This window comes from Chiloscyllium plagiosum, chromosome 34 (assembly GCF_004010195.1).
Source record: "Chiloscyllium plagiosum isolate BGI_BamShark_2017 chromosome 34, ASM401019v2, whole genome shotgun sequence".
NCBI classification, from domain to species: Eukaryota; Metazoa; Chordata; class Chondrichthyes; order Orectolobiformes; family Hemiscylliidae; genus Chiloscyllium; species Chiloscyllium plagiosum.
The window spans coordinates 32,993,462-33,019,646 of NC_057743.1; the positions used below are offsets into that span (position 1 = coordinate 32,993,462).

The 26,185-nt window shown below is 38.7% G+C and overlaps 1 protein-coding gene across 7 annotated transcripts in view; it reads left to right on the forward strand.

The window, feature by feature from the left end:
• c34h1orf159 (chromosome 34 C1orf159 homolog) overlaps positions 1-25,066 on the forward strand; it is a 65,407-nt gene extending 40,341 nt beyond the window's left edge. For 2 of the 7 annotated variants that reach the window (XM_043676112.1, XM_043676115.1), the window contains 7 exons: positions 3,448-3,532; positions 5,516-5,617; positions 6,875-6,940; positions 7,050-7,184; positions 9,298-9,323; positions 11,759-11,789; positions 20,062-22,359. In XM_043676112.1, coding sequence (XP_043532047.1) covers positions 3,448-3,532; positions 5,516-5,617; positions 6,875-6,940; positions 7,050-7,184; positions 9,298-9,323; positions 11,759-11,789; positions 20,062-20,144 — 528 coding nt within the window. In that variant the 3' untranslated portion in view covers positions 20,145-22,359. The other 5 variants (XR_006309296.1, XR_006309295.1, XM_043676113.1 and 2 more) reach the window with 5 other exon arrangements.
• Positions 25,067-26,185: the final 1,119 nt, after the last annotated feature.

Here is a 26,185-nt window from a genome sequence, read left to right on the forward strand (position 1 = left end):
CTTGGATGCTGCCTGACCTGCTGCGCTTTTCCAGCAACACATTTTCAGCATTAAGAGTATAAGTCCTGCTCTGATTTGTTTTTCCAAAATGCAGCACCTCACATTTATGTAAATTAAACTCCATCTGCCACTCCTTAGCCCATTGGCCCATCTGATCAAAATCCCATTGTTATGAGGTAACCTTCTTCACTGTCCACTACACCTCTAATTTTGGTGTCATCTGCAATCTTACTAGCTGTGCCTCCTATGTTCACATCCCAATCATTTACGTAAATGACAAAAAGTAGTGGAGTGAATGTATTAGACCTATATAATTTGAAAAGGAACATCCACCCTGTTATGTTGCATCAGCCAGTTATATTTTTTATAGGCTTTTACTGTACTATCTTGCATCAGAAGGGCCATTCCAAATGTCTGTCATTTATTATCTTATGAGCTTCTGACCAACAATCCTAACTCTTAACACCACTAGTTTGAACTTATCCTCCTTGTGATGATCTATTAACTACTTAACCCTTAACTGACTTTTTATAAAGCCTTCTTAGGCCTTTCTTCTTAGCTGAAGCTTTTAACTTGAGGGATAGTGTCCTTTGTTCTTCTGTGTAATGCTTCCATGTTAGAATATTTTCTGCATATCTTGGTTACCAAATTTGAAGATGCCATTTGTATGCTGTAATTAGGCAGCATCGTTTAGTGTTTCATCATCTCCTTTTGTTCTAATGATTTAGGAATACAATTCACCCCAACCAATATCAGTGGGTTTAACAAGACCTCCATTCTGGTGCAGTCCAAACAATGACTCTCATTGTTGAGGAGTGTCTACTGACTAAGCTTTAAGACAGTCTTGAAGAACCCCACCTAGCCTCTGTCAAAGCTATTACTTGGCTCTGTGACTATGCACATAATAAGTAAATATATTTCACAATAATATTGGCTTTATTGATTACTCCTTCACAAGTGACTGGGTCTGTTAATATCCAATCAGTTTCCACTCCCAGATGTCTTTCAGCGCCTACCTAATGACAAATGTGTTGCATACTTTCAATACATTGAGAGCTCATTCAAAAATAAATACCTGAGTAGGATTGTCCCTTTTTTTTTGAACAGTCTGGTATTTGAGTTGACAATACAGAAATTTCTAATACAAAACTGGTTTTCCCATGTGATGTATTACTTGTTTGTTACTGTACTGGTTCTGAAGTTCTGTTTGTTAATATAAATTCGAGAACTAATATATGAATTAAGACTTTGTTAGGTTTTGGTCTAGTGACAAAATTGTCAGGCCAACATCCTAATGGTTGACTTGCTGCAACCTCTGATGTGCACAATATTATGATCGGTGTTTTTGGTTCAAATACTTTTAAGGCTCATGTATAATGCAATATGCGTGCCTAGGTTGACAGAAGCAAACTTCATCTAGGCTTATCCATGCCTTTCTTGACTTCACTAGTTGGATGTATATTAATGTACCATTAATTATGGCATGTGTGCAGGTATTTTTAATCAGTAGATAAAAGCCTCCTATCTTTTGAGATTCTTATTTCTGAGTGAACTCCTGAAATCGCCATTTTGCCAAGTTGAGTATTTGTTACAACAGTTAAAATTCAATCCTATTTCAACAAGTCAATGCTTTCCACAAGAGAGCATACTTGAAATCAGTTGAATAAATACCCTTTTTTTTAAAAAAAAGCTACATTCCTATTCTTAGTAGTAATTTGTTATTGTACAGAGATGCATTCTCTTTCTGACTTCATAGTAAAATGGAGGCATATGTACAGTCTCGCTGAGAACCTTAGATCTAACCAATGCTGATTTAAGTGCGTTTCTCTTTAAATATTTATGGTTTTGGGAAAGGTCACCTTATACAAAGTCATAGAGTCAGAAATATACAGCACAGAAACAGACCTTTCGGTCCAACCCATCCATGCCAACTAGATATTCTAATCTAATCTAGTCCCATTTGCCAGCACTTGGCCCATATCACTCTAAACTTTTCCTATTCATATACCCATCCAGATGCCTTGTAAATTCTGTAATTGTACCAGCCTCCACCACATCCTCTGGCAGCTCATTCCATACACGTACCACCCTCTGCGTGAAAAAGTTGCCCTTTAAGTCCCTTTTATATCTTTCCCCTCTCACCCTGAACCTATGCCATCTAGTTCTGGACTCTCCCACCCCAGGGAAAAGACCTTGTCTCTTTACCCTCTCCATGCCCCTCATGATTTTATAAACCTCTATAAGGTCACCCCTCAGTTTCCAAAGCTTCAGGGAAAACAGCCTCCATCTATTCAGCCTCTTCCCTATAGCTCAAATCCTCAAAACGGGGCAACATCCTTGTAAATCCTTTCTGAACCCTTTCAAGTTCCACAACATCCTTCTTATAGGAAGGAGACTAGAATCGCATGCAATATTCCAAAAGTGGCTTAACCAAAGTCCTGTATATGACCTCCTAACTTCTATGTTGTGGTTCTGTTCGCCGAGCTGGAAGTTTTTGTTGCAAACGTTTCGTCCCCTGGCCAGGCGACATCATCAGTGCTTGGGAGCCTCCTGCGAAGCGCTTCTTTGATGTTTCCTCCGGTGTTTATAGTGGTCTGTCCCTGCCGCTTCCGGTTGTCAGTTTCAGCTGTCCGCTGTAGTGGTTGGTATATTGGGTCCAGGTCGATGTGTTTGTTGATGGAGTTTGTGGATGAATGCCATTCACATGGCATGGCATTCATCCACAAACTCCATCAACAAACACATCGACCTGGACCCAATATACCAACCACTACAGCGGACAGCTGAAACTGACAACCGGAAGCGGCAGGGACAGACCACTATAAACACCGGAGGAAGCATCAAAGAAGCGCTTCGCAGGAGGCTCCCAAGCACTGATGATGTCGCCTGGCCAGGGGACGAAACGTTTGCAACAAAAACTTCCAGCTCGGTGAACAGAACCACAACAACGAGCACCCGAGCTACAAATCTTCGCACAAACTCCTAACTTCTATACTCAACACTCTGACCAATAAAGGACAGCATTCCAAATGTTGCCTTCACTATCCTATCTACTTGCAACTCTACTTTCAAGGAGTCCTGAACCTGCACTCTTTGTTCAGCAACACTCTGTAGGATCTTGCCATTAAGTGTACAAGTCCTGCTCTGATTTGCTTTTCCAAAGTTTTGAAGCTTGAAGATCAAATCCAGTAGGAATGTCCAGGGTCATGTACTTTAGCCTGGCCAATATTTACCCTTGAAACACATCAGGGAAAAAAAAAGGTCAGTCACTTATTCCATTACACTTTGTGGACCTTATGTGCAAATTGACTGCTACATTATTGCAGTGATTTAGAAGTACATAATTGGTTCTGAAATACTTTAGAATGACCTAAGCATATGGAAAGCTCTTTAGAAATACAGATCTTTGTCTTTACTCTAATTTCTGATGCTTTGGTTTTCTTCTAGATTCCATTAAATGCTCTGTCTGAATGTTGTGCAGATCTCTCCGATGATTCTGGCCTTTGTCCACAAAGCAGCTCATGTTATTCAGGTACATTTTTAACATAACGCCATTGGTAATATTGGCCAACCAAATAAACATACGTCAACTTTTCATTCCATGTGTTTTGTTTAGCAAAATGTCTGTACTGGAGAATGGAGCACTCAACTTTGAGCACTTTGTCTATAATGTTCCTAGATAAGACATTAACCCAGAAGAGCATCACTCTCGTGAATCACTATATTACTTGAGTGTTTTCCATTTCTTACCACTTGTGTTCTCACTCGAGTTTTTTATGTTTAACTGGTGTACTTTTACTGTCAGTTGCTAATAAAATAGAGATAATAAAATTGAATTTTCATTTTAGAACTTGTATTGCTTAGTTCAAATAATGGCGATTCAAGTATTTTATGTTGAGGTAGCCTTTTGGATTAATCACTTGTTAAGCAGCAAGTTGTCTGCCTAAACTGATTTGTGTTAGGCTTGTAAATTTTATAGATGGAAATGTGTTGCTGGAGAAGCGCAGCAGGTCAGGCAGCATCTAGGGAACAGGAGAATCGACGTTTCGGGCATTAGCCCTTCTTCAGGAATGAGGAAAGTTTGTCCAGCAGGCTAAGATAAAAGATAGGGAGGAGGGACTTGGGGGAGGGGCGTCGGAAATGTGATAGATGGAAAGAGGTCAAGGTGAGGGTGATAGGTCGGAGTAGGATGGAGGCGGAGAGGTCAAGAAGAAGACTGCAGGTCAGGAAGGCGGTGCCGGGCTGGAGGGATTCGGCTGAGACAAGGTGGGGGGAGGGGGGATGAAGAAACTGGTGAAGTCTAAGTTCATCCCCTGTGGTTGGAGGGTTCCCAGTCGGAAGATGAGACGCTCCTCCTCCGACCGTCGGGTTGTTGTGGTTTGGCGGTGGATGAGTCCAATGACCTGCATATCCTCGGTGGAGTGGGAGGGGGAGTTGAAATGCTGTGCCACAGGTTGGTTGGGTTGGTTCGTCCGGGTGGCCCAGAGGTGCTCTCTGAATCGCTCTGCAAGTAGGCGGCTTGTCTCCCCAATATAGAGGAGGCCACATCGGGTACAGGGGATGCAATAGATGATATGTGTGGAGGTACAGGTGAATCTGTGGCGGATATGGAAGTTTCCTTTGGGGCCTTGGAGGGAGGTGAGAGGGGAGGTGTGGGCGCAAGTCTTGCACCTCCTGTTTAAGCAGTCTTGACTATATTGATAAGACAGTGAAAATGAGATTAGATTGCTACCCTCGTGAGATATGGCAGCTGGTCTATGAAAATTCATCTCATGCACAAGCCAAAACACACCATTTTTGATCACTATGTCCTGATAGAATCTTCTTCCCGACCTCTCCGCCCCCACCCCAATCTGTCCTATCACCCTCCCCTTGACCTTTTTCCACCTATCACATTTCCGACGCCCCTCCCCCAAGTCCCTCCTCCCTATCTTTTATCTTAGCCTGCTGGACAAACTTTCCTCATTCCTGAAGAAGGGCTAATGCCCGAAACGTCGATTCTCCTGTTCCCTAGATGCTGCCTGACCTGCTGCGCTTCTCCAGCAACACATTTCCATCTCTGATCTCCAGCATCTGCAGACCTCATTTTCTCTTGTAAATTTTATAAATGTATAAGAGAATTGCCTGGCCAATCCTGCCCTTTTGGTGGAAAAAATAGATTTCTAACCAATTAACATTATATAAAAAGGCAGATCCTTCCCAGAATAATACCCTCTTCCACCATTTCACACTGTCTATGGGTCAGGTAAATATTTAGCTTCCCTCAAAAATTTGCCAACACTTCTGGGCTATGGATTAAATACTTTAATGTCACAATTTGCAGGGATCTGGAGGCAACCTCTTTGGTCCATGGTCATGTAGATTGGGAGTGCAAGGCAGATGGAGAAGAGAGCAATCCAATCTGTTACTCCACTAATTCAGTTGAGCTTGATTTTAAGAACTCCAAGTTAGCTGAAAATAATTACAGGAGGTTTGAGTAGCATTTGTCTCTTATTCACCCACTTTCCATTTTCAGGCTGTTACAGACACTGGTTTAAGAATGGAAGTACCACCTGCATCAGGTGCATTAATGAAACATTAATTGATTCCTTGAATAATAGGACTGAATGCATCATCTGTGAGTAACTAACATTGTCTTTTTTTCATCTGACAATACAATATATCATAAAACGTGACTAGACTGTTAGGTCATTAATAATTTTGTTTGAACACTAGCTAATGCTAGTGGGAGATATCCTTTAAAGCCCACATCTAACCTTACACACAACCTGATGTCTCCTGAAGACAGATGCATTGAAAACTTAAACTAAAAGTGTAGTCTCTACAGTGGGTAAGAACTATATATCTGATTAGAAGTCAAAATTGATTTTCCAATCTCCACTACTTGGACTGTTTGGGCAAGTTTTACAAGTTATGCTGGTAATCAAGGAAACTAACATGTAGTTCTTTTGGGGAAAAAAAGATAAGTGGGTTTCCGTTATTATCCAATGAGGAGCAACAGGCTAAAGTCCTGCAAACAGGAGACAAAAAACTGAAGTTTGTTTCTGACTTCAATGACTACTCTTGCCAAATTTTTTTTCTCTGCTGTTTGTAGCCAGCCAGATTCAATGTAAGTGATTTAAAAGCATTAAAAACTGACATTCATTATGAATTAATTTACACCATCAACCAAATAGATTGTCGCTGTTGTATACAATATATTATGAGCCTCGTCATTTGAAAGTGCTGAGTTACCTTTATCCCAAATAAAAGATCCTGGGCCCAATTAACATTTAATGTAAGTAAGAACTTTAAATGTTCCCAAACCTATTGTCAGAGAACATCAGTAAAGTTTCCTCATTAAATTACTTCCTACTGGAAACTGGTTAACTATCAAAATAATGAAATTTCATGCCTTCAATGTGGGTTTTTTTTCACTAATCTAGTTATCCCAAAGTTTCTAGGGAGAATACTGGAGTTCAAACTGTTCCATCAGACTAGGTTGAACATATTCTTGTAATATGGTGTAGAGATGTGTACTTCTTTAATCTGAATAGATTTCACAGCTTCTGTAGGATAGAAAAGCAGACCATTCAGCTCAACTTGCTTATACTGATGTCTATACTGTACACCCTCATGCCCCACTTCATCTAACTCAATCATCAGATACTTCAATTGCTTTCTCCTTCCTCTACTTATCTAAGGCCCCCTTTTAAATGCTGGATTATAATTTTGGGTTGCATTTTTAAATGGATGGAGAAGTAATTCAACTATTATGGTAATAATACAAAGATTAAATGCTGCAACTTCCTAAGTAAAATATGTCTTTGAGTTCATTATTTGGATATCCTTAGTATTGTATGAATTTCACGCCCATTTAGTTTTCCTATTGTAGCATTCTCTGGCAGTGAAGAGAAGGTGGAAAATGGCACCACAGTGGGCCCAACCATCCTTAAAATTGGTAAGAATACAAATAGAAAACCACAGAGATGCCATGAAACTTCTAACCATTGTTTAACTAACATCATTTAACGTATATCATCAAGTGATTTTCCTTTTTTTTTGTAAAGGAGGGCCAGGGATAGCTGCCTCATTATGCCTTGGAACACTATTTATCAGTTCATTCTTCATCCTTTCTGTGGCTGCATTTTTTTACCTCAAGCGATCTAACAAACTCCCACATTTGTTTTACCAGCAAAACAAAGGTAAAGACCTAATATTGTATTGTTTCATTTTATGGCTGTTGAGCATTTGGTTCTAGATGGATATGCGTACTGTTTAAAGTATGGTCTTTATTATTCATTTCTTCTAGGTATCCTTTCCTCACTATGCAACTAACTACTGACTGTATCTTTCTGATTCTGTCCTGATGATGTCATAAATTTGCTGCTTAATAGCTGGCATGGGAACTGTTAATGGATTGAAACTGATGGGCAAGCAAATTTTGGAGCATTTAAATCCAAGTGCTGAAGTAATATTAGCTTTATAAGTGATCAAACCATTCTTATTTATATAAAAGAGATTTCTTGTTTCACAAGATGAGCACATTGCTCCAATTTACTCCATGCTAATGATGCTCCTTTGGGTCAAATCTATTACCGAGATTAAGATTTGTTAATCCAAGCCATGCTTAGTGTTGACAAATTTGATAATTATAGGAAGAACTTGTTTATAGAATTTCTGAACATGCATTGTGTATCAAGCAACAGATAATCTAATAATTGTCTGTCAGCAATTTGTCAAAAGCTAAAGCAACAATATTCCCCAATTTGTTAAGGCAAGCTTTCATTTTCTCACAATTTAATTGTATTTTCACCAAGATGAGAAATTGTGAAAACCATGTTTTGTGCACTCGGGTGCTGTTTTACATAATGTGAACTCCTCATTGTGGAGGAAGGAGGTAAAACAATGCAAATTATTACCAGATGGCCAACTTCATGAGCATACAGAGTTATTGGCTGAACATTAAAGTCTAGAGCAAATTGTAGAAAATATCTAATTTATAACACACCTTTAAGACATCAAAATAGAAATTAAAGTTATTGTGAAAATTAAACTGTTGGAACATGTTGGCTTGAAAACAGAAAATTAACAATTTTAACTTATTTTCTTAACACCTTGGCAACTGTAACTGACAAGTGTTTGTTACATACTTGTGACAGACATTAGAAGTTGATGTCTGCTTGTCTTAAAGTTGTATGGTTTAATAACCTTCCCTTGAAATTGCTAAAATTAAGATGCCTGTGCCATTTTATAATCTGACTTGTGATGGATCTAGAGACTGATGTGGTGCTGTTGCTCAAACAATATTGCTCAATTATTCCCACCCCACCTTTCTTGCCCTCAAACACTGTTTTCTGTCTCCCCAGTCCTCACCAGAATTGTTCAAATGTTCCCTATTCCAGTTTTAGAAAGGATACTGCTTCCAGAAGGGGGTAATATTCTACAAAATTGAATAATTGTAGTCATCCAATTTGCTAACTTGTGGCGAATTAATAATGAAGTTTGTATCACCACTTACCAGTTTGTAAGTGATGCCAACAGTGTCCCTTTGCACCCCTAGGGAAAGGTGAATTCCCCGTCACCATTTTTTAAATTAGCATTTAGAACTCTGTATCCAACAGCTTAACAATGGGTGAATTTTCAGATGCTGAGAAAAATCAGTGGAGTAAATTGCTCTTGAGGAATCATGCAGCGTAGAAGGCCACTTGGCCGTCATGTCTGTGCTATGACTTTTTGTAGAGCTATCCAGTTAATATCATTCTCTCATTTTCTTTCACTCTCTCTCTCACTCTCTCTCTCTCTCTCTCTCTCTCACTCTCTCTCTCTCTCTCTCTCTCTCTGTAACTGTCTCGCTTGGTCTCTTTCCCTTCAAGTATTTTATCTAATTTGGTTTTGAAAGTTACTAATGAACCTTCTTCTGCCATCCTTTTGGGCAGGATATAACAGATTGCAATTGCTGTGATTCATTTGTTCTGGTTTCTCTTGCAATAGTTGTTGAAAAGTTTCTGGTAGAATGCAGCAAATTCACAGCTATTGCAACTGCATGTGCAGTAAGTGTGTGCCCCCCAGCAGTACACCCCAAAACATCACTCACCTTATCCAGTAAGCAGCAAAATGCTGCAAACCAGAAGGATCCCAGTTCCACATCCTGTCTGTGTTGTTAATTGGTTCTGGCTAGGACAGTTATATGTTGTCATTGAAAATTAGCCTCCAGGGAGTTGTTTCAAGAATTGGTGAGTGGACATAATGTAGTGTCAACCTATCTGAAATGTGTGTTATTGCTGTCTAAAGTCACTTTACTGTGTTTTTTTTCAGCTTCTATACTGCAGCCGAATGAAATGGTAAGTCAAACTGCAATGTTTCTATCTGAAACCATCTGAGATGTTTTACATTTTCAGGCTCCATGTAACTGCAGATCTAGTTGATTCATTTGAAAGAAAATGCCTCACCTGTGTTTTTAAGAGCATTATTTTACTTTTCCTTAGTTGTTTTTGGTAACGATAATACTTTGCTCCTTAGGTCCCTTTTAAAGTATCTCCCACACAATTTTGATTACTAAACAATGACTAGGTAACCGCTCAACTAAAATCAGTATGTTGGATACCGGAAATCTGAAATAAAATCAAAGTGCTGGGAGAACTCAGCAGATCTGATAGCATCTGTAGAGGAAGAAATAGAGTTAACATTTTGAAGCCAGTGACCTTTCCTTGGAACCCATATCTGTTTCTCGCCCGATGCGGCCACACTTGCTGACTTCCTTCAGCACTTTGTTTTTACACCAGTTAATCATCTCATTCAAGATAACTGAAACAGTTGTATCACCTCAGATAAAAGTATTATCTCTTAGAAATAATAGCCTTTGTGTTTTAAATAGGGAGGTTCACATTTTAGTTTTAGGACTTGTTCACATCCAGCATTTGTAATTTTGAGTTGTCTTTGAATTGCCTGTTATTGGTTCTTTTATATTCATTTTAAAGGTCTGTGGGCATTGATTTTTTTGAGTAACCCAGGTTCTAGACAATGAATTCTAATGTTCATATGGTCCTGCTCCAAGTTCTCAGTTAGACACTTGTCTCTTGCCACCTTTTGATATGGGGTGCCTGACATTTACTCCTCCTTTCACTCACTCGTAGAGTCATAGAGCTATAAGACATAGGAGCAGAAATTAGGCCATTCAGCCATCGAGTCTGCTCCACCATTCAATCATGGCTGATAAGTTTCTCAACTCCATTCTCCTGTTTTCTCCCTGTAACCCTTGATCCCCTGAACAATCAAGAACGTACCCATGTCCATCTTAAATATACTCAATGACCTAGCCTCCACAGTCTGGTGTGGAAGTGAATTCCATAGATTCTCACACTCTGGCTGAAGAAGTATCTCCATTCTAAAAGGTCTTCCCTTTACTCTAAGGCTGTGCCCTCTGGTCTTAGTCTCTCCTACCAATGGAAACATTTTTCAACATCCACTCTGTCCAGACCATTCAGTATTCTCTAAGTTTCAATTAGCTTCTCCATCAAGCATAGACCCAGAATTCTCAAACATTGATAGAGCTGTACAGTATGGGAACAGACCCTTCGGTGTAACTCATCCATACCAACCAGATAAATCTAATCCCATTTGCCAGCACTTGGCTCATACCACTCTAAAATCCTATTCATATACCCATCCAGATGCCTTTTAAATGTTGTAATCATACCAGCCGCCTCTTCCTCTTCCTCTGGCAGTTTATTCCATACACACACCACCCTCTGCATCAAAAAGTCGCTCCTTAGGCCCCTTTTTAAATCTTTCCCCTCTCTCCTTTAAACCTATGCCCTCTAAATCTGAACTCTTGCACCTGAGGGAAAAGACTTCGTCTATTTACCTTATCCATGCCCCTCATGATTTTATAAACCTCTATTAGGTCACCCCTCAGCCTCCGCTCCAGAACAAAAAACGCTCTAGCCTATAACTCAAACCCTCCAATCCTGGCAACATCCTAGTAAATTGTTTTTGAATCTTTCAAGTTTCACAGCATCCTTCCTATAGTAGGGAGACCAGAACTGCACACAGCGTTCCAAACATTGCCTAACATTTGGGCTGATTGGCCTATTTCTGAGCTGTGGACACCTTTTGTAATTATGAAGCAATCCACCAATCTTAAGAATACTAGTTTCAATATCTATCTGTAAACAGTAATGTGCTATGGACCAGGAGACAAACCTCCTTTCAGATAGGTTTGCATTTTTGAATTGGAATATATTTCACATGGTTAATCAGATTGAGATGATGAGATTAAATAGACAATAAAGAAGGACACTAGTCAGGATGTGATAACGGTTTTGCTGGAGCCATCCAATTAGTCGCACTCTCCTGTATGCCCATAGTCCTGTACTTTTGCACATTAAGTATTTATGCAGTTGTTTCTTGTTTTAAAAGTTGTATTGTGTCAGCTTCTCACAATTTTTCAAATCACAAATCATGATCATCTGGCAAACACAAGCAAAGTAGCATTGTAAAAAGTGCAGTAGAATTCTACATTTCTACTTGATTGTGATTTTGTGTCAATTGAAATAGATATAATGGAATTTGGAATTGGATCGGAGTCAGCTGCCTTTATTTGATCTACTTGACAGCTCACAGCAATTTATGTGCAGATGCTGTAGAAAATTATCTCTGTAATTCATGCTATAATCAGTCCTTATTTTAATTTGGTAGTAATGAGTTTTAATTCTAATAATTAAATAACCATTCTAATCAGTGGTATTATGTGACCAAGGCCTCTTTTGTTTTACAGGCAGAAATTATGAGGAGCCCCGTTAGATCAGGTAATAGACTCCAACAAAACAGATTGGGGGTGTTTTTTATATATATAGTGAGATTTAATGTTCATAATATTGACTGCTTTTGTAATCCATTTCGGCTTCTCCAATGCATAATGAACAATCTGTGCTCATGAAAAGTTCAATCTATCATTCTAAAATTTCCAATTTTTGCCACCCTCACCGCTCCCCTTCTTTGTCATTTATAGAAAATTATTCTGGTTGCTATTTGTCTTGATTAAACAAGAACATGATTACAGTTTTGCTACACATGCTAACCGTAGCACAAATTCTAATAAGACCTCTAGAAATAACACCTTATTTGCATGGAAAAGTCTTGAGAGAAGCTAATTTGTTGATAAACATTAGTTGCATCCACTTCTACTGCTGCTCCATTCCACAGTTTACATAAGAAATTTTAAATTATTGACTAGCAAAACCCAGTTTACAAAACACCTTCAATTCTGCTATAATGTGGTAGTTCCATTCTCGTGCAATCCCGTATTATAAGAAAATCACAGCAGCACCATTTAAACTAATAGGGGCGGAATTGCGTTCTAACCAATAGATGCTTTAAAAATGTTTCTATTGCCAAAATGTCCCCCATTCATCAATCGTGTTATAGCGAATTCATGTTAACGAAACATGCATTATAGCAGAACAACCTGTATAAGCTCTTTTTTGTCAGCCATCTGTGTGCAGGTGATTCCTTGTTATTTTGTGCCAGTGTAGTTAGAGTAGAAGTAGAACTCTATGGGAAGCTAGGGAAGTAATTGCTGGGCCTTTTACTGGGCCTTTAGTCATAAGTGATGTGCCCGAAGACTGAAGGTTGGCTAACGTGCCGCTATTCAAGAAAGGTGGTAAGGAAAAGCAAGGGAATTATAGACCAGTAACCCTGACATTGGTGGTGGGCAAGTTGTTGGAGGGTATCTTGAGGGACAGGATTTACATGCATTTCGAAAGGCAAGGACTGATTAGGGATCATCAACATGGCTTTGTGCATGGGAAATCATGTCTCACTAACTTGATTTGAATTTTTTTTTTAAGAAGAAGTAACGAAGAGGATTGATGAGGGCAGAGTGGTAGACATATCTATATGGACTTCAATAAGGTGTTCAACATGGTTCCTGTTGGGAGACTGGTTAGCTCTGATGACATACAGGTAGAACTAGCCATTTGGATACAGACTGTTTTGAAGGTAGAAGACAGAGGGTGGTGGAGTGTTGCTTTTCAGATTGGAGGCCTGTGATCAGTGGTGTACCACAAGGATCAGTGTTTGGTCCACTGATTTTCGTCATCTAAATAAATGATTTGGATGTTAGCATAGCCGGTATAGTTAGTAAGTTTGCAGATGATACCAAAATTGAAGGTGTAGTGGACAACGAAGAAGGTTACCTCCATACAATGGGATCTTGGTCAGATGGGCCAATGGTCTGAGGAGTGGTAGATGGAGTTCATTTTAGATAAATGTGAGGTGCTGCAGTTTGGAAAAACAAATCCGAACAGTACTTATACTCATCATGGTAAGGTCCTGGGGGTATTGCTGAACAAAGAGACTTTGGAATACAGGTTCAGAGTTCCTTGAAAGTGGAGATGCAGGTAGGTAGGACCGTGAAAAAGGTATTTCGTATGCCTTTCTTTACTGGACAGAGCATTGAGTGTAGGTGTTGGGAGGTCATGTCCTGTACAGTCCTAACATTGGTTAGGCCACTTTTGGAATATTGTGTGCAATTCTGGTCTCCCTTCTATCAGAGGGATGTTCTGAAAAGATTTACAAGGATGTTGCTAGGTTTGGAGTATTTGAGCTACAGGGAGAAGCTAAATAGGCTGTGGTATTGGAGGCTGAATCGAGATTTTTAATATCATGAGGGGCGTGGATAGGGTAAATAGAAAAGGTTTTTTCCTGGGGTTAGGGAGTCCAAAATCAGAGGGCATAGGTTTAGAGTGAGAGGGGAAAGATTTAAAAGGGACCTAAGGGGCAATTTTTTTCACGTAGATAGGTGGTGCATGTATGGAATGAGCTGCCAGAGGAAGTGGTGGAGGCTGGTACAATGACAACATTTTAAAAGGAATCTGGATGGGTATATGAATAGGAAGAGTTTAGAGGGATATGGGCCAAGTGCTGGCAAATGGGCCTAGATTAGGTTGGGATATCTGGTCGAGTTGGACCAAAGAGTCTGTTTCCATGCTGTACATCTCTATGACTCTTAAGTCTGATTTTTCACCAAGCTCAAACCGTGCAATCTCTCCATTAGTCAATAAACCTGCTTAGCCATTTGGGCCAAGTGCAAATTGGGAGCATAAGTTATCCATTCAGCCCTTCTCTTCCACTCCACCACTAAATGAGATCACAGCTGATCTACTTGTGGCCTCAAATGCACAACCTTGCCTACTCCCAACACCCATTGAAATTTCTTATTAGCCAAGAATCTACCTACCTCTGCCTTAAAAATATTCAAAGATCCAACCTCTACTGCTCTCTGGAGAGGACTGTTTCAAAGACTCTGATCTATTAAGAGAGATTTCTTCCTCGTCTTGCTCTTAAATGGGTGACCCCTTTATTTTGAAACTGTTATTAATTGCCAGCAATTAATAGTCTGGCTAGACACAGTCTGGGCAAATGCTTTTCTGGTCAGTGTGTTATTTCAAATTGTTCTTCATGGGACTCCTACCCACTGATTACTTGTTTCCCATAAATCTATGTGTCTGTTTGTATGTATATAATGTATTTGATAATATCATCATCCAGTGATCCCTTAATTAAATCATAACCATCGCTTGTTCTCTATTTCCATTTTGTCTGGAGCAGTCCTGCCAGATGCTACTAAATAACAACCGAGCCCCTTTTTTTAGTTTTTTTTTTACTGTGTGTACAATATGTAGTTTTTGGGAGTACTTCTAGAAATTTCTCCATTTTGAAAATTGTTTCCATTAGGCTTACATTATGTCGTAAGGATCACTGAATGCTTCTGTGATTTTGATTTTAATGAAAGCTTTTTTTTGCCTGCGTGAGGTGCATTCTGATGTTCAACTAGTTTATTGTAGTCCTTTCCCATGCTTGCGGAGCTGATCACCAATTATTGACCAAACTTTAGGATTTCTACTGATCAGGACCTTTTATCCTCTGACTGTTTACCGTGAACCTGTGGCATGGACAGCATAGGCTAATGCAGCTAATAAAATATTGGCAATCAAAGTGTAAATTATGAACTGTTTTGTATATTACTTCATGGCTGTTTCACAAACTCCATTACTAAAAGGGCTTTCTGCTGCAAAATTCATATCTGTTCTATTCTTATTTGAATACCACTAATTTTATAGTTAACAAATGTCCCACCTTTACCAGTGAAAAACTTTGCAAAGGGAGCAAATCCATCCCTATCCATTTTACTATGACCTTATCCACAATTATTTTCTTGTCTTTGCTGTATATATTATCTTCAGTTAACTAAATCTGGTTGACAAATTTACAAATTGTAAAATGAATTATCCCAGACCTTTTAAATTCATAGCCAGTACCTCACTGAAATCCCTTGCTAAGGACAAATTTGTATAAACCGTGGCAGTGTCTTTTGGCATTTGTCACATTATTGTCTCTCCTATAAACTTATTGAATCCTTCTTCAGCTATTCCTGAACCCTTTAGTAAAGTTTTTAACTTTTGAGGCAAATTGCCCATGCTTCTGTCAATGTAGTTTTAATACAATTAACTATTTGGTCTTTATATTTTTGCCCCTGAATGTCAATAAACCTTTAATTTCTTTCATGGGGAAGTTATGTTTCATTGAAGGAATAATATCCTGATTGTGTACAGTCAGTTCTGCTACAACGTAGTAGTTCCGTTCTCATGCAATCAGGTGTTATTAAAAAAAAATTGTGTAATAACAGCACCATGTAAACTACTGGGGCCAGAATCTCATTATAACCAATACACACTTGTTAAAACTTTTGCTTTAGAAACAGTGTCCGAAATTCATCAATTGTGTTATAGCGAATGTGTTAATGAAACAAGTGTTATAGCTCAGCAACCTGTACATTACAAGTTCACAGATTTTCCATATATAAAAGGTTTTAATTTTCCATGTCTAATTTCAACTTACATCTTTTTTCATTGATAGCCTACTTCTGTGTTAATGAAACAAGTGTTATAGCTCAGCAACCTGTACATTACAAGTTCACAGATTTTCCATATATAAAAGGTTTTAATTTTCCACGTCTAATTTCAACTTACATCTTTTTTCATTGATAGCCTATCTAATTTCAACTTACATCTTTTTTCATTGATAGCCTACTTCATAACAACAAACTTTCAACAGCAACTTTCAACCCTTACTAATAAAATGAACAATTCAGCCTAGCTTACAAGAAGTTACTACTTTTAAAAAGAGAACCTTTTGTGTTAGCATCCCCAAATCCGAAGCTGTTTGAATTCTTAAATTACGCATTTTTTTTCTTCTTCTGTGAGGACCTGCTGAGGTTTATGCACGGAAGCATTTTCCATAACCAGGCGTCAATGCTGGGAATAACATTAGCATACCAATTAGTGGTGCAGACCGCAACTGCACATATTAGAAGGAACATTGTTCTCAAACTCTTTTTAACTTTGTTCTAGATCTTATTAGTCAGTATAGATTCATATAGACTATTCTACAGAACATAGCTATGTATCTGCTATCGAATACAGTTGAAAGATTCTGCCATTGATGCATTTATCACTGGATTGAAAATTCTAACAACCAATACAATGTACTCCCTTTGCCATCCTCTTCTGAATCTTCAGTTTTTATGTTTAGTTTTGAACATTAAAGTGTATGTTCTTTCATGGGGAGGTTATGTGAAATGGTATTTTGAATCACACCTGAAGTATAGGTTGATTATATGCTGGGCATTTCTGGGGTTCATTTTTTTTTATTGTAATTCCCAAATTCTCTTCCCTTTGTCTTAGTTGTGAAAAGCATTTCAGCCTTAATTTCTTTGTTTCAAGTTATTATTTCATACTGTTGCCTTTGATCTGTATCTAGACAGTCCCACCAGCCCTTTTCATGTCTTGCTCCAATATCTGTCAGAGTTGTAAAGCATGGAAACCGACCCTTTGGTTCAACTCATCCATGCTGACCAGCTATCCTAAATTAATTTTGTTCTATTTGTCAGCAGTTGGCCCATGTCTCTTTAAACCTTTGCTATTCAAATGCCCATCCAGATACCTTTTTTTTTGTTGTAGTTGTAGTAGTAGCCTCCACCACTGTCTCTGGCAGCTCATTCTGTACGTGCACCACCCTTTGCATTAAAAAGTTACCTCTGATCCATTTTAAATCTTTTCTCTCTCATCTTAAACCTATGCCCTCTAGTGTTGGACTCCCCTACCCTGGGAAAAAGACCACGACTATTCATCCTATCCATGCCCTTCATGATTTTATAAACCTCTATAAGGTTGCCCCTGGGCCTCCAACACTCCAGGGAAAATAGTTCTAGCTATTCAGCCTCTCCTTATAGCTTAAACTTTACATCCCTGGCAATATCCTTGTTGCACCTCAAATATTACTGGAAAGAGATGCTTTGAAAAAGTTTGTTGTTATTTTGACATGTTTCCAGCATTCAGTCTGCAAATTTTAATTCCTATCAAAGCTGTCTAAACCTAGTACTTTGGCATTGTCTAATTACTTCAAGGGACTGATGGCCTACTCTTGTTCCTACTTGCCATTGTATCTAAATGCCAGCATAGATTGTAGAATTTACATTTAATTGTTTTGCAATCCTGCAGAAGTCTATTAAACTCCATTAGTACTCTTTTTTTTCATGGAACTAGCTTCAGCCTTTCTGAATTTGTCAAAATCTGACCACACCTAGCAAGTGAGCAAATAAACTTTGGATTCATTTAAACAATAAAATATAATTTGTTTAAATCTTCATTCATGTTCATATTGTCAATTTCCAATTCTGAGAAAGATTTTCTTATCATCCTGTTTTTTGGATGGTTAGAAGGTTTGATTGCTCTTACATAAAGAAGTGACAGGTACTCATGGTTATTTCATTCAGCCATTTTTCAGAAGTTTTCTCCAAATCATTTTTGGTTTAGAATAATACTTGGCTTTCAATGTTTGATGTAAACCCAGCTAGCCATTTTTTGCTCTAACTGTTTAAAAACACTACAGGTTTAAAAAGTTGGCTCGACAATGTTCAGGCATGTGCTCTTCAAGTCAGTTTTATTTCAACTTGCACAGTACAGAACATCGACCCACTGATTATTTGTTCCTCTTATGCACACCTAATTCTCATCCAATTATCTCTTTTATAACTGCCATCTGTTCCTTCGTTCCATTTGGTGCCAGGTATCCCTATCTGACCCTTAGAGATAACCTGTTTCAGTCTCTCCCACAAGGAGACACCTTATAGTATGCACTCAGTATACGTTTCAGTGGACTCACCTCTCCTCTTTCTAAGCTGCAATAGATTTAGGTATTTTGAGGTAATCTCCTATCCAAGTATTATTTGATCAAACCTTTTCTGAACCACTTTTTATCTGTTTCTAACGCATTTACATCTTTCTTAAATGAGGCCACCAAATTAGAGGATAACATTCCATTTGCCTTTCTACTCAGTATACAGTTTTTTAATGTTCTTTTGAGAAGTGGGTATCATTAACAAGGTCAGCACTTTTTGGATTGTGTAGCTTATTATGCCGTGGCAGAAGGTCCGTAAGAAAGGACAATGAATTTTAATTGATAGCGACCAGGAGATCACATACGCCTAGGTACTCCAGCCAAAACTCTTAATGACATTGGTATTTTTATTGTCCTATCAAGATTTATGGGTATGTTTGGAAGGTCTAACACTCATTTATAATTCTTAACGAGTGTTTAATAGACCAGAAGTCAATTATTTGAGCTTGAAGTATGGATCTGAGCAGAAATTGCAATGGAAGGGAGCTCTGTGTCCAGCATATTAATTACCCTGGTTCTCCTAAGCATAAGAATTTGCTCCCAGTTGTAATGTGGAATGCAGTTTTCAGATGTAGCTGCAAGAATCTGACACTTGTAGCTATTGCTGAACTGATTCCAGCAGTTGTAGGTCTACAATACAGCACAATGTGGCTGCTTGTGTTCTGAACTCCCTCCTTCTTTTTGCCCCCTGCCCCTTGTCCTGCAGTTGATGTTGCCTTACTTTTCCCAAGATATGGGGAAGATCCAAATAAGCAATAATGTGGAAACTGTGTATTTCTGTGTTATATTTATCTGCTCAAAGGAAAGACCAAATGGTAGCCCCTATTAGACGCATTATCACTGTTCCTTTAGTAGTGTAACCATCACCTAAAAGTAATGTACACTGGCAAAGGCACATGCACTGTCTTTTTGATGTGACTTTTTTTTTCTGCCTCGGCTACCTTTCTTTCACTCCTGAGTTTGAGCTCCTCTAAGATTCCACTTGTAGAGGGACTTTGATTACCACCCCTGTGTCAACTAGCCATCTTCAGCAGCTAGTCTTAACAGCAGCTTGATTTCAGAATTCTTACAATCATGTTTAAATGCTGCTACAGTTCGTTCTTCTCTCCATCAGCAAGCACAAGAAACTGTACAAACCTCTAACACTAATCTTCACTTCATTAATGACCGTGCAATCTGTTATGTAGGTCTGAGGTTCTGGAATTTCCAAACTAGACCTCTACTGCTGCTTCCTTTTGAGACTCTGTTTAAAATCTTTATCCAAACTTTCTCTCATCTATTCTTTGTTAGTTTTCTCCATTTTTGTCTGATTACACTCCAATGAAAGGTACTGTGATATGGAGCATAGAATGTACGTTGTTTTATTCATGAACGTGAGATGTTTGTTTTGAGGTTTGAGTAAATCTAGCCTTTGCTGCTACTTGATTTTCATTCACTTTTATGATATTTCCTGATTGCGCAAAGCAGCCAGTACAATACCACAGTGCCCAGGGTGCTGGACTTTGGATATTTCTAGAATTTGACTTGGGTGGCGGAGTCTAGGATTGCAAGAAACATGGAATAAAGTGGGGTGTAAAACATTGAAGTTAATAACTAGTCTGGAGCCATACCATGCCAATACAGTAACCAAATGCCCAGGTAAGTTGTGTCTTTTTTTAAAATTTTATTGAATTGAACTTGAAGCAGGGTAGATTAAGTGTTTTGGTTTTCAGATAACCAGATTGGATGTATTTTGGCTGACAGTACATTCGTGTGATTGCTATGTTAATAGTCTCCTAACCCAATAAAATTACTGATTGGCATCTAGTTCATTCACTTCCCTTTTCCTTGTATTTCCAGTGCGAAAACAAAGATATTCGAGAAGAGAAAGACTCTCTGCTTCTACAGCTTCATTTGCATCGGCTGCCATAAGCAATGTTTGATCCTGCATTGTCCACCATGTATGTTCAAGAAATGGTATTATTTTAATTTGTACATTTATATACATTCCCTGCACTGATGGACACTATCATTCTACCAAGTTGCAAGGGCCACTTTGTCGAATTGTTGTTTATTGATAAACGTGCACACACACATACAGCCTGCAGCATACCCATCACATGGGCATTTGGAAGTAAAACATGATCTCTCCCCGTCTGGGAATATATTGTTCAATATAATTGGGCTGTTCTCAATCTTCTGACTTTATTTCAGAGATGAAATCACGGCCAAGTCAAAAGTTGATATGTGACCATGAAAGCATATATCTCCTATATTGGTCTACACTATCCAACTGTTTGTAGATAGACTGATAGATCAAGGTCAACTGACTTAGTTTCTAATCTTCTCCTGATTTCTTTGCAACACCTCTGTCTACAAATTCTACTAAATTTAGATGGTCTATGCATCCTGAATGCTCTCCATCCATAAAGGTACTGATAGAATTTTGCCCTAGAAACCATCATCTCTGGCAGTTCCAGTGTTCTTTCTATAGGTGTTAAGCTTGATTTGTAACAGGTTATGTTTCTGGCTGTGGATTTAAGAGTTCTGGTCACCTCTTCTTGTAATGTCCATTGCACTTTCTTTTTATTGTGCCAAATGCAGAATGTAGCATTGAGGTTTCTTAACTCAAGACATTCTAGCAATTATCATTTAGTTTCATATTGAATTATGTCCCTGAAGGTAACTGGTGAAGCTAATATTTTTGAGGCTAATATTCCCTCAGTTCTCAGCTCAGTCCTTCTAATTACCTCAGATCAGATATTCACCCTTTTGACTGGGTAACATTCGCATTTTCTTTAATAGATAATCAGTCAGAAATACATTAGTCTGGCAGTTTGATATTTTACTCTTTTTCAAAATTCAACAGCGTAGAATAAATGTAAATATGTTTCTTCCATTCTGCTACCTTGTTCATTGTTACCCAGCTTTAGTGGGGCTACTGACATTGTCTTGCTTCTAATCTGGCTTCCTTTAAGCCTTCCTTAGTCCACATTGTCCACTTGTTCAATTACTATTTCTTTCCTCCAGCCCTTCTGTTTTTTACCCTTCATTCCTCCTTTGTTGGCAGGACAAGGCAGTCAAGACTTTGAATTTGTAACTAATAGCTTCACATTACCAACCTACCCAACCATGCATACTGTAATATTGCAATTTAAAATTCTCTGGGCTCACTGGAAAACGTGACATGCAATATCGTGCTGTCAACATCAACTTCCATCAAACACGAAAATTGGTTACAGGGATCTAAGCAGATGCTTTACAATGCTGATGAGGTTTCTGCATAGCTGCAGTCTGTTTATTTAGATTGCATCACCCTGGGTCACAGGACGTTTTTCTTTTGAAGGAGATGGACACCCTATAACATAACAATCCATGGAATGATGTGGCATTAAACAATGACAAGGTGACTCCTGTGTTTAAAAGCAGACTTAAAGCTCCTTTCACAGAATTGAGTTCTTTTCCTTTAATTTTTAGGTTTCAGATTAAAGACTCTTCCCACAATTTATGTATATGGGTAGGATTGATTCTCTGTATTGCAATCAAATGCTGCTTACAGTATTTTGAGCTGCGTTGTAGCAAATAAGGTAAACATAATTTTGCCATCATTACTTGGTAGAGCTAGAAGCAATCTCCCCCCCACCAGCCTACGTTTCTTTCACTTTTTGAACTGAAGATGTAGAAATTCAAAGGCCCCAAGTGTTCGTTCTCCAGAAGTGACCTTTTTTATTTCATTTGCCCAGCTCAGTTGACTGCATTTTGGCCACTAAGTTTGGACTGTTAGTTTGAGGAGGTCCTCAGTCAACTTAAAGATTGATGTTAGTTTGTTGATCTGGATGTGGACCTTTGGGATGACATTGATTATGGAGAATCCCTTTCTGTGGGTGGTAGTCGCTGGTCTCCGTGGGGCAATAGCCAATAGAAGTCTAATCTTCTCTATCTGTTCATTTGACAGTCAACAATTTTTAAAGTGTAACTTCTCAGAATAAATTTTTCTTGATGCAGAATAGAATCCGTGCACTAACTGACTTATCCCAGACAAGGCAGTTCTTAACTTTCATTTATTATGAAAGGACTGTAGCTTTGATGCATTTGTTTTGTTGTAAGTGTGAGTTGGTATATTGGAAGAAAGATGATAACTGGTTGTTATTTTGTAAATCATTCAGGTATGAAGTGTGATGATATCATGAAACTATTAGAAAGGTAAAAATCAATCCTTTGCTTCATGATATAATGTTAATGAATACATTTACTGAATAGACAGAAGGTCAATACTGATTTGTTTTACTTTTGGAAATGTTTAAGAAGAATTGGTCAAAAATACAGCATCCAGCAAACAGTTCAGAAGTAAAAGTATTCTTATTTGATTGAGAGGAAGTGTTGATCTCCCTTTTCCATACAACTTGCAGCTGTATAAAACATAGATGGGAAAGATTGTAAGGAAGTTCACTTACACTCAACCCAAACTTTATCTACCCCACTATGAAAGGTGTATCATCTCTATTATATCAGCCTGACTCATAGTTACAGTGCTGCTTCTAGACTGATATTAAATGAAGCTACAATCCAACACCTTGATTCCATAATCAAGGCTGATATCTCAGTGATGTCAGAGTAAGAGATAGCAATCCTCCAGTCCTTAACCAAGATTCTATCTAGTGTTTTGTATTTTATTAAAGGTGCATGGGCTGTATTTTACACTTGCTCCTTGGAATAGCATGGCAGTGGAGGGTGAAATGTTGAGCATCAGGCCAATGGTGTTGTGCCTGTAGCCTGTCTGCCCACTCGCATAGATAGTTTATATATGGTAGGAAAGGCATTGGGTAGCACTTGCACCTGTGGGCTAGTTGAGGCCCATAAATGGTGAATTAATGGCAATGTATGGGTCTCATTCTGTCACTACTGGGATTTTGCCCCTAGCGAGAGACCCCGATGCTAGTTCTCCAGCTCGGCAGGTTAAAACATGGTAAGCCTTCATGCCTAGGCTGGGCTTATCCTTTTCAAGCATGCATGAAGACCAATAGAAGTATCATTTCTGTGAGAATGTTCAAACAATGGTAACTTGTCTTCAACAAAGATGTTTCTTATGATGCCATTTCTTTGTTACTTTTTATTTTAACAGTGTCGACACCATACTTCCCTCCCCTCCATCTGCCAGGCTTTAATTTATATCTCACCATAACAGAAACTAAATTGTTATTGAAAAGTTTGCTATGGACAAAAAAATGCTGTCAACGTCTAAAACTATAGTCAACCAGGCAACTGGCACTGAATATAAATCCTTCCTCAAAATACACAAATAAGTGAAATCCTTTTAAAAGGATTAAACAAAACACATTCAGTGAGGGGGACAATAGCAAAGGAAATATTTGCTAATTCATTCAGCTATAACCCATGGGTTGTGAAATCCTTACTTGAATAACCAAAATTTCAATCTTTGAATCTCTGCAGTATTTGTTGTATTTGTCCATAATTTGACATGCACTGAATGGGCTATTATGATAGAATCAACTGCTCTGTTCGCAAAGTAAGTGAATATCAAGCTCCAGAAGGCTTCCAGCCTTTAGGTCAGTGGCTTGCTAAACAAATCGTCTGACCATATCTAAATCAAATTCACCCTGGCTGCTTCATTGGAAGCAATAAGAAAGTGATTTACATTTCATAGCTTCTAAACTTTCTTTAATGTAGTGTAGTCACTGTTGTGCTATTAATGCACAGTAAGCTTCAGCAAACAGCAATGAGCTAAAATGCCTGGAGGATTTTTGTTTTTGAATGATGTTCATTTAAGAAACAACTAATTGCCCATGACATAATGACACTATATAGTTATACTAATTCCATACAGCCTCACCAATAATATTAGGCTCAGACCCTATGGACAACTGCACCCCTGTCTGGTGTCTAATATTCCATTGCAGCAAACACAGGGAAATCCAAATGGTTTTCATATGGGCAGCACATTGGCTCAGTGGTTAGCACTGCTGCCTCACAGCACCAGGGTCCCAGGTTTGATTCCAGCCTCGGGTGACTGTCTGTGTGGAGTTTGCACATTCTCCCCCTGTCTGCATGAGTTTCCTCCCACAATCCAAAGATGTGTAGTTCAGGTGAATTGGCCATTCTAAATTGTCCGTAGTGTTAGGTGCATTAGTCAGAGGGAAATGGGTCTGGGTGGGTTACTCTTCGGAGGGTCGGTGAGGACTGGTTGGGCCAAAGGGTTTGTTTCCACACTGTAGGGAATCTAATCTCCTAAATACCTATATGGATTTAATTTGCAAGTGGTGCTAAGGTGTGCACTACTGTGTTTCAGGCTCCGCACCTGTGCCCTGGGAAATGTTGAGCCTGCAACAGAGAGAGAGTCCTTGACAAGTTTTCATTCTGGAAAATGGCAGTGATGGTATTTTATTAATCCAGCACATTTTTCTCTCACTGCAACTAAGGAGTGAATTAATAGTTTTGATGCAATTTATTGAGAATTATTGTTCCCCTTGAGATTGAATATGTTGGAAATAAGGAGAGTGGGAGAGAACATAACCTAATTATGGTGGTTGGTCAACAGAAAGTATCTTAATGTCCAATTTTTAAGAATGAAGTGACAATATTGGCAGTAAGTTGACAGCAATTTGAAAGAAAACATCAGGATTTATCTCCCAAATACTATGCAATGATTAATCTGAACCTTGTGTTATTAATTGAATGAATCAAATGTGTTGCGGGAACTGACCAAACGGATTCCGTGCTGGCTATTGCAAGTTTACTGCTGTTGTACAGCAAGATAGTTTGTGATGTTTGCTCCATAATTGTTTTGTACTGATTTTGAGCTGTTTTGTAATGATTTCAAATAAAAGAACTATTATCCTTTATTTTTGCATGTGCAACCGCTGTATCGACTCCATCTGCCTTTCCATTTTGCCTGTGCAGCTGCTCCCTTAGTAGTGACCACTGAGTGGTGCACTAGAGTTGTGTTTTGGACAAGAATGGTCATTTTGTTATTTTTCTTTCTCCCATTCTGTTCCAATGGGGGGAAATCAGCTGTCACAGCCTCAAACCCTGACTACAGGTTTTTTTCAATCTACAGTAACTTTTCATAGAAATCATAACCACTGGGCTATTGAAGAACCTACTTGGCATCATTGCTCGTCAGGCATCTTTCCTGCAAAGGAATGGCAATAGGCCATTCAACCCTTCAAGTCTGTTCTATTATTCAATTAGATCTTAGCTGAATTATCTCCTTTTTTGCCTGTGCTGTGATTCTGAGGGCCTGCCACTTAGCTCAGTTGATTGAATGTCTGGTTTGTGATGGTGATGCCAGTAGTGTGGGTTCAGTTCCCACACCAGCTAAGATTACCATGAAAGTTCTCCTTCTCCACCTTGTTCCTCACCTTCGGATCGGTGACCCTCTGATTTAAACCACCATGAAGCATTTCTTTCTGCCAAGTGAGAAAGCAGCTTCTGGGATTATGGGGTCTTCACTGTTAGCTGATCTCTACCTTCAATTTATTTTAGGTAGGAGAATTAACATTCATAGTTTTAAATTGTCAATTGACCTCTCTCTTTAGGGAGAGAATTGGTGTTTGTTGCTGTCCTTTTATGAAGGAATGCTTTCTGATAGCAGCCCTGGAACACTCTAGCTGTGATTTTAAGGTTCTGCCCCTCATAGAATGCCTCATCAGAAGAATTGATTTCTTTGAGATGGACAGCTGTTTTGTAGATTTCACTTGCAGCACTTTTATTTTAATGTTGAATTCAGTCGGGATTTTGCAAATTCATCAGCATCACGATAATCCTGCCCAAATTGCGACATTGTGTTTCACCTGCCTGTATATCAATGTTTGGAAGATGACAAATAGAGGGCAGAAACTCGGCAGAAACCTCCAACAGAAAATCCTATACTCAAAATAGGCTAGAATTTATAGGGTTTCATTAAATGTAAACTTTGTATTGATATTTTCTCCCTCATTTATCCGGGACATTGTCAAGACACTAG